The sequence below is a fragment of the Rhododendron vialii genome, chromosome 4a (genome assembly GCF_030253575.1).
Source record: "Rhododendron vialii isolate Sample 1 chromosome 4a, ASM3025357v1".
Taxonomy (NCBI): domain Eukaryota; kingdom Viridiplantae; phylum Streptophyta; class Magnoliopsida; order Ericales; family Ericaceae; genus Rhododendron; species Rhododendron vialii.
This window is the reverse complement of record NC_080560.1, coordinates 5,016,759-5,026,652: the sequence shown is the minus strand read 5'-3', so window position 1 is coordinate 5,026,652 and position 9,894 is coordinate 5,016,759. Positions and strand designations below refer to the sequence as shown.

Genomic DNA, 9,894 nt, shown 5'->3' with positions numbered 1-9,894 from the left:
TTGACTTTTTATTCATTATGATAATGATAGTATCTTTTTCCTTTAGTAATTATCGAGAACCTATTTTAATGAAGTAAATTATTTCCACTTGAAATAATTTTAGCTTCAAAGTTTTTAAAAAATAAAATTATTATTTTTAACATAAATTAATTATCAAAAATAAAATTGGGCTGGTTTCGTCGAAGGAAAAGAAAGATATACGCTGGTTGGGAAGAAAATGAGGGGTGAGATTTTCTTTCCATTTTGGTTAATTCACAAGGTTTACCTGTAGCACTGGTAACAGGTTTTTTGTTAGTAACCTATCGTAACATTTTAAAGGGTTCAGATCATTTTTCAAGCATCTAACGGTAATTAAAGAGGGTGCATATGATACACACCTAAATAAGGAATGTGTATTGTAACACTTCTCCTTTTTTTTTATTATAATTGTCCCTAACAGAATACTATTACTATAAACCGGTTTAAGAGTAATCTAGCAGTTCAATGAGAGATTATTCAGTGAATATCCTCTATCATTCTCTGTCCGCCGACGACGACATTGGTGTCGTGTGGATCGCGCGACTGTGTGTGAGGAGAGGCCCAGGAAGATTGCCGTAGAAGCATGTTATCCTATTCAAGATCGTATGGGAGTAATTCAAAGATGTTAGGTTCAATATTTGTTGGTTCGCAAAAATGAGATTGACCACCATTGGGCAGGCTTCGACCCCTTTCCAGCCCGGTACCATAATTTACCTGGCAGATCGGGGCAGTGGTTTGCTTCGGGTTGTCCGGAGGTTTATACCCTATGAATGGGTTCAATTAGTGGCTCAGCTGTGAAGCGGTTCCAAGTTCTCCTGATCAATATCCAAATATCTTTGGATAGAGTTAGCTCAAATTTTGTTAAGAGTTTATCTGGTTACATTTTCAAATTCAAATTTTCACCAACCTTATTCCCTCAAATTTCTCCACTCTCTCCTCCCTCGTTCTCTATTTGCATCCTCACACATTATTTTTGTCTCCCTTGGCCTCCACTCTCAAAACAAGCCGAAAATGGCTGAAACACCCCCTCACAAAAAAACCCTCCTCCGCTTGTGGATTTCCAATGTCAATGAGGCCTTCTTCCACATTCCCAACCCCAAAATACTCCAACTCTTTATCATAAGCAGCACTGCCACTTTCTCACTAGGCGCCGCGATGATTGTCGAATGGTTTTACCACGGTCAGCACCATCCGGGCTATTGTTGGATTGTATACTACGCTCCCTCGATCGTAGTTTTCCCCATCATCATGTTGATTATTTGTCTCGTCTCCGCGCAAGTTTTCGTAAAGAAGGGTCATGAAGATAAGCACGGTTCGCCGATCGTGGATCAATCGGAGCAATCATCGTCACAAACCAAAACACCAAAGCGTTTGAAAATACAGGATGGGGAAGTGCTGTTTGAATTGGTTGACATATCAAGTACGGATGAAGAGGCAATGGTTCAGGTTGGAGACCAAGGGAGGATGGGTAAAAATGTCAATTCGGATTTAAGAAGATCTCTTTCTTGTCAATTTTTTAGTGTAGCTCGCCCTGATAACAAGAGCAAAATGAAGCGACGGATGAGCTTTTGATGTATTGGATTTTTTTATTAATGTTACCATATATGGGTGACAGACTTTTAATGTTTTGCGATTACGATATACACGGGTCACTACCATTTGAATACAATTGGCGGCGCTTTCGAGTCTCGTGATTCAATCAAAATGATACATTTTGTTGACTGCGTACATAACCTATCGGAGGTCAATCACGTATCCACCGGTGGTACTCGAGAGCTACCGTTATTTGATAAATGCACGGTGACAATCAGTGAAAAGTACTCGAGCACAAGTATTGCAAGAAGTAGTAAATCCTCAACGAAGAAATGCGGCATTGGCATTATTCCACATTTTTATAAATTTACTCAAAAACTTATTCTTAATATTCTAAATTAACGTTGTTCAACTAGCAAATTCCTCGTGCCTACGGAACTACCCGCCCATGGGGCCCGAATCCGTTGTTTGATTTTGCAAGTGAGCATTATGGGAACTATGAAACCCACAGAAATGGTTGATCAGGAATTCCCCCATGAACCTGGAATATATTAGCAAATCCAGTATGGGGTCCCTCGTGCCCTATGACGAAATTGTCCATGCTGAAACTAGATCATGACCAAACTAACCTCTATTATGTTTCACATACCAGAAGCAAATCGCCCCCACCTTCAAAGAAAAAAAAACTTGTTGCGTATTCTTTTGCTATTTTTAGTAAGAAACCGAAGAAGGCTTATAAATATGCATTTTTTTTTTTTTTTAAAACCAAACTACTTAACTTATATTAATACAAAAGAGTAACAAGTCTGATACATTTTTACAAAACGGGAAGTTGCTACCCCCAGCTGATCCTTACACAAAGCTTGCAACAAAAACTCAGGTGCACTAACCAAATGCTCTTGAGTTGTTGTAGTATTCTTGGCTGACGAGTCAGCCACCCAATTAGCCTCGTGATAACAAAACATGATCCGCAGCGAGGAGAACTCATAAGCAAGTACCAGAATCTCCTGTAGCACCCTGCAGAGCCAACGACCTGCTTGGACCTGCCTCCTACATAAAGCATTGAACACAAATGTAGAGTCAGTCTTTAACTTCTATATTAGCAGAACCATAACGAGGGGCAACCCATTATAAATAGGCATGTTGTGTGCATGTCATGAGTACTGGTATCTCGAATTCAACTTGAACTCTAATTTTAACATACTGGCGGCGAACCGCATGCCATATGTTGTTATTGGGTATTTTTGACCTGATTCGTAAATATAGGGATCATTGATCCGTTTGAAAAGGGAAATTTGGGGCTCTAAAGCTTTGTGCAACAAAGATTCGAATATCAGTGACTCGCGGTATTCTTAGGTTTCATTGTTGATGTTCTCCGTTGATCTTTGCCGTAAACATAGGTTTCAAGCCGAACCGCGAAAATCATGGTTTGTTTGTACGATTGCTTTTGTTTTTCCCTTCATACGTGATTCGTCGCGACAATACAAACCATGTAACACTTTTTGGGACATTTTTTTTACCCCACTTCTTGTTTATGTTTGCATGATGTCTTTGTCCAAGAAGTCACCCTATTCGGTTTAGGTTTCGAGGGAGATTTTTGAGAGTAATGTGTGAAGAGAGATAGATAGAGAGAATTTACTGAAAATCGTGTCTAGCGGTTTTGAAACCCCAAAACAAACAAGGCCAGCTTAGAAGCCCAAGTGAATAACCAATAATGTCATCCGGGAACAAGATGAAAGGAAGGTTCTGAGACATGAAACCTAATTAATAGGCACCACTAAAGTTGGGGAAGCAGCATATTCTCGGACATCTGAAAAAAGATTAAGAAAACAGCAGCAGCATATTCTTGGACATCTGAAAAAGACAGCATGTTCATTGGTACAGATAAACAACTTCATGTTCTTTCCAACGAACAGGTAATATAAATTTCTATGTTTTCTTCACACTCTAGATACTGGAATCGTGCATGAAAAGTGTGTTTTTCCACTTCCTATTGCTGGAAATAAATGACAAAAGAGAATGTGGAATTAAAAGGGCTTCAAATTTCTCAGTAGTAAAAGTAAGTAAAATTTGTCGTACATTCATTTCCGAGGTTAGGCCTGTCTTCATTAATCCTCCCAACCATACCGTATTGATTGGGTATTATGAGGACACTATAGCTGTAATTGTTGTATTGTTATTACTAGTATAAACTCAAACATTTGCCAACCGCTCACAAGGCGCAGATACGGGAAAGTTAACGTGTTTTAAATGATCGAGGAGAATACAAGATTTGTGTCTGTACGTATATATGTAGTTAGTTTTTGATTCTATGATGGTAACGTTGTTGAACCACCCAAGTAGGTTAGTGTTAATACAGTTTGTCAATCGTTTCTGTTTCATTCTTTGGGTCCAGAGTGGCGTACGATTTTGATCATGTGTTTATCGTGTATCATAGTTGTGACGGTTTCTCACGTTGTGATGTATATATACTTTCCCCGATCATTTAACCTATTCCTAAGATTAAAAAAAAAGGTGTTAATTCTTGGTGGTTGTTTCATAGGGACATAAATCATGATAAGACAGCGCAGGTTTGAAGAGCATCTAATGATCTACTGAAATCAAAGGATGAGAGGACTACCTTCCTCAAAGAAAGCCTGGAATCTTAGTACGACACTTGTCTCCCAAATAATAAAATAGTAATGAAGTTATTATGGAAATCATAAAAGCAATATTACTCCTCCAGCCACATCGAATTGCACTTGCCTGCATCGAATTACTATTGACCGCATCTAATTGCTCTTGGCCACTACGAATTACTCTTGGCCACATCGAATTGAACTTGGCCGCTATGAATTGCACTTGTCTGCATCTAATTGTTCTAGGTCGCATCGAATTGCACTTGGCCGCATTGAATTGCACTTAGCCGCTACAAATTACTCTTGGCCACATTGAATTGCACTTGGCCGCATCGAATTGCTCTAGGCCGCATCAAATTGCACTTGGCCGCATCGAATTGCACTTAGCCGCTATGAATTGCTCTTGGCCGCATCGAATTCCTCTTTGCCGCATCGAATTGCATTGGTCGCATCGAGTTGCACTTGGCCGCATCGAATTGCTCTAAGCCGTATCGAATTGCACTTGGTCGCTACGAATTGCATTTGGCTGCATCGAATTGCATTTGGTCGCATCGAATTGCTTAGGCCACTTTCCAGGTAATTACTAGTAAGAAGAAACCCATAAATTTCCTAACATGATAAGTACTATGTATATGACAGCAGTCCAAAAGAAAAAATAAACAAAAACAGACAAGATCTCTTAAGATTGGTAACTTGTGACTCATACATTAGCATATAAAGCAAGGGTGGTGGAGGAGAACCCACCATGAAGCATTCCAAATTTCAAAAACCAAAACAATTCCATTACGACGAAGGCAGGCCAGGTGTTTAAGACTTAAGGCTTATGCATTTGTTTTTGTTTTTTTTAGGTCTTAGGTGCGAAACCTCATAGTTGCTATCAACTCTTAAGTGGATGGAAGAATTGGTCAGGACTAGTCAAGAACTCAAGGTGCACATCAGCTAGAAAAAAAAACATAAGAAGTGTCAAGTTAGAAAATAATCAAAAAGGATTCGAGTCATTTGACTAAATTATCTTGGAGTGTTAGAATCATGCATTTTTCTGATCTTAATTAGTGGCGAATGAACCCACTAAACATATAATCTGGATTTCCTGATCTTCCATTGAGGAGTAGTATACAAATATAATCTGGCATCTGCCTGTCAAATGTACTCCACATCTTGCCTTTATGCCTATTACACCAGGACAGGCTGCAACAGAATTGCTTTCTTTCTTCTACTACGTACTACAACAACAACAATAACCTAACTGATCTAGTCCTCAATCATTAGAAGTATCGGCGGGAGAGAGGATTTGAGACAGATCAAACATTTGACAATAATGCACAAATAGGATTATTTTATTTTACTCCTTCAATATCAAATTGTTTGTTCGGTCTGTAAAACGATAACTTAAAAATAATGCAATTTTTTCAAGAAAAAATTCAAATTTTTTTTCACAAATTAAAAATACTTATTGATATCTAGTAAGTTGTTGAAAAATTTTTGATTTTTTTTTGCAAAAATTGTATTATTTTTAACACTCCGTTTTGCGAACCGGACAAACATTTTGGGACGGAAGGATTTTTTTAGAAGAAGATCCAAGAGGATCAAATTACAGAAATATGGGACAAGAAGACACAGGAGGAAAAAGCACCCGAAATGAACACTGATAACTCCATAATATAACCCCGGATAAAATAATTGAAAGCACACTCAATAACGACAAATGCGAATTGAATCTTCGAAGACAGGCCGGTGACTAATTTATAGGCTATAGTCTTAATTTATTAGATCTAATCATCCAAATGGACCACATGTATGGTTCTATATTTTATTCAGAAAAGAAATGTTTAGAACTTAACCGTCTCCGCTAAGCAATTAATACATAAGTAAAGGTTGATTCAATTTCAATATATAAATCCCCTGGAAATAACGTAAATGAAAACATAAGATTTTAACCGAACAGCTTCACTAGATAAAGGTGGAGTTGCGCCTTTTAATTTGCAGCTTAATTTGGAGCAAATTTTGGAAAATATAATGCCAGCAATGCTAGAGACACATAGAGAAATGCAAAGATATCTGGACACAAATGTGTTCGGAACATGAGGATTCACGTGGGTCTCACAAGGTAGTTATGGGGTTCACAAATGTTGGACGCACATCTGTGCCCGATCTGTGCACACATCTGTGTCTGCAGCATTTTTTATAGAATACAAGGTGCTTCACCAGACATGGCAATGTTTTTTTATTACAGGCAATGGAAGAATATATGTATTTGAATTACATAAGCCCACAATCATAGTAAGCCCATTAAAGGAACTTTCATTAAGGGGAAGAATAATCAAGGCGATAATTGACGTTCTGACCTCCTCTATAGAAGTGTACAAGGGTGGCTAATTGAACTAGTCTAAGTTGGTTAACCCGTTAATGTTAAGGAAACCATGGAAGTTTACTTCATAATTGAAGGGGGAAAAAACACGCCCTGTAGGGTTCTGTGCAGTTTATTTTAGAAATGATAAAAGTGCAGTTTATTTTAGAAATGATAGAAGCTTAGATCCTTACTTACAAATAAGCTAAAATCATACCATGAGAGCACCAAGTTTGACATAATTTTGCAGATATATAGACACAAGAATAACAACATCTGTATAATTTCGAATCAATCAATGGAGGTACAGGCGAGAAGGATTAGAGATAGACCTATGAAATTAAAAATATTCAATTTGTTCCGAATGATATTTGCGACTACATCTCTTGTTTTGTGTGGCATCAATAGTCTTCCAAGGGTATGTCTGGATCCTAAATTTGTAGAGAGATTTACGTAAAAGGAATTAGAGATTTTCACTTGGTATTCCGCCAACATATTCATGATCACAAATCCATGATCCAAACATAGGCTAGGAAATAATGCCATTACAGCTGATTAATTATGCTGCTAACAAACAAAATGCTTTAAGGATTTACATATTATATGACATTCTTTTTCAATCATACAGGTGGCAGAATCTTAGCCCTACATTACTGAATTATATGTTTCTTGCCACAAAGAACCATAGGCAAGCTCCTCCACCCCACAATACATATTTGAAAAATCGCCAAATCCATCCAATTCATCCCCACAGGGATCCATGTACCAATTATCCATCTCATCACTTGGAGAGGAGGGAGGGATCATCTCCACCTCCATCCAATCAAAGTCATCAAGATAATGTGAGATCGAGCAATCCAAATTGTTCGCTTGTGCAGCATCGAAGGGTTGAAAACCCTCCGAGTCGGTACCCCACCCGAGTTCCATGAACAAATCGAGGCCCTCCGCAATCTTCGGATCAATTTCTGCCTCTAGCGATTTCATTACTCTTGTAAGTTTGTCATCGTCGCAGTCCTCCGGACTTGGTTCTTCGAGCAAGGACATGAGTAGGGCACCGTCAATTTCTTGGACTTCAAATTGATCAAAATCATGATCATTGCCATTGATGCATGCCCAATTTTCAGGTAGTGAACCAGCCATATTATGGAGGAAAGTTGGGGGAATTAAAATGACAGGAAGACAGAGAAAGAAGGGGAAAAGGCTTTGAGGAAATACAAAGTTGAGGGCTTATAAGCACAATGACTATATCTCAATAGAATGAGGCCTTTATATAGCTAATTTATAATGGGTACGTGCACCCACCAATCATGTGCACTTGTTAAGAATAGATATTTAAAGTTTTGATGTGTGTTTTTGTGCATGTACATATCGCAAGGGGGCATTTTTTCAATGAAGAAATGATCAATGGTGTTGATAAATTAATGTTCCCTATACATCCGGGGTTACCCTAGTGGTTTGGGCGGTTGCCCAGGCTTCAGGAGTACTTCTCAAGGTTTGGGGTTCGATTTCCCATCGAGTGAGAGCCCGGCAGTAAGTGGGGGGGCCGTGATTGGTATGAGCACGGCCCGCACTAGCTTCTCCGGAGGTTTGAATTGCACAGTCGAGTTCATATAGTGGCTTGGTTGTAAGGCTATTCCTTCGTTGAAAAAAAAAATTAATATCCCCTTATCTTAGGAAACAGAGATGCTTTCCAGGTAAGCAAAAAGTCTGGTGCTGGTTCATATATGACCCATAGGAAGGTTGGACAGAACAGCACAAGGACAGATAATATCTTCAAGATATTGTTAGATCAAATCTAACAGCAATAAAGTAAAGTGGGGAATCCACCAATGTTACAATTTTAAATATTTTGGGGTGGGGGCATATGGTACTACAGTTAGATAACTTTAGGAAATATGGAATAGTTTCAGTTCCTTTTTTATACCTCAAGGGTTAGAGACATCTTACGCACTTTGACTATTTTCGGGGTTTAATCTCACCATCCACTAACTTCAAAATCTTTGATACTTATCAAAATATTTTTTGAACTTCAGTACTTCATTGTTTTTTTTTTTTTTTTTGTGATCACACTTTTCGGTCTAAATCACAGTGTCTTGGCCAATTTTTGTGTGAGTTCTTACCGCTCTTTCCAAAGTCGTTTCACTCGTTCACGCGTGAGGTGACCTTTTTAACAGTTGTTTGCAGAGAGAAACCAAAACAAGGGCTAAATGAGATACTAATTCACAGACAAGTGAGACCTGAATAAACAATGGGGGTTATCTTTTTGAAGTGAATTAATAATGGGGGTTATTGTTTCCCATATTTCTGACCGTCCAACTTGAGATTTGGGCACATGGTGGCACCAAACGTGTTGGGTGGGTGTAGGTTTTAAATTATTCTCAAAGAAAGTCCTTTCTATTTTTTTTTTCCCTCTTTCCATAATTGAGTCTGTGAATGAATCCACACCCATGTGAATTAGAAAGCAACTTCAGTCCCCATTTTGACCCACCAATTAGAAAGCAATAGCATCACCTCAAGCTTTAGTGGATGATCTTTGGTAGCTATACGCCTCTTATTTGGTTATTTACTCCTGTTGAAATGATATTCAATTTTGTTGTACTCGGCTGCTTATGATATAATACAGCTCCTTCCATTTGAAAAAAAAAAAAAAATTAGCATCACCTCAGGCAGTGGGCTAAGAATTTCCCCCTCTTCCACCAGTCTCATGTTCAGGACCTTTTTTTTTTCTAGGGAAAAGAAATTTTATTAATGGAACAAGATGGTTGGTAGAAGGGGGTTTTCGGTGGGATTCTGGTGAAAGCTTCCGCGACGTAATAATAGACAGATATTTTCTATATGTGTCAGATAATTAGTTATGGCTCAAATCCAACCATTTCAAGATGGGCGAGTTCCCCTTTAATCTTGTCGCATTCAGAACGGATCAACTACGTTGGTCGCCACGCCACCGCCCGGCACCCACCCTTTTACCGAAAAAATAACAAATTAGACAGCATCTCCTTATCTTATTGATGAGTTACCCGAATCGTTAATCCTCTCCTTATTTAAGCATCACATTAAATAATCAAGAATGTTCATCGATCCAGTGACACAATATTTGCCTAACAACGCACTTAGCCACCCCTTTATAAAGAATTTATTTTTTTCCTTATCTTGAGGGTCTGGCGGTTTCCAGGATTATGATTGGGTTTTTTTCTATTTTTATCGCCATTTGGTCGGAGGGGATGAGGACTCAATTAATTGAGACATTTTTTTATAATCACATAGGCATCCGGACCAACTTATGCACACTCCTTAACTAGTCTTGGGAGACCAATCTTACCGCCCACTTGTGGGGGTCCTAATTAAAGCCAGAGCAACAAAAATTGATACTCCCTCCGT

General features: G+C 38.5%; 1 protein-coding gene across 1 annotated transcript; it reads left to right on the top strand.

Annotated features, from left to right (window-relative positions):
* Window positions 1-674: 674 nt before the first annotated feature.
* Window positions 675-1,691, top strand: LOC131322852 (uncharacterized). Its single transcript, XM_058354386.1, has one exon. It carries the CDS (start codon window positions 1,030-1,032, stop codon window positions 1,588-1,590), a length of 561 nt encoding a protein of 186 aa, XP_058210369.1. The 5' UTR covers window positions 675-1,029; the 3' UTR covers window positions 1,591-1,691.
* The last annotated feature ends 8,203 nt before the right edge of the window (window positions 1,692-9,894 follow it).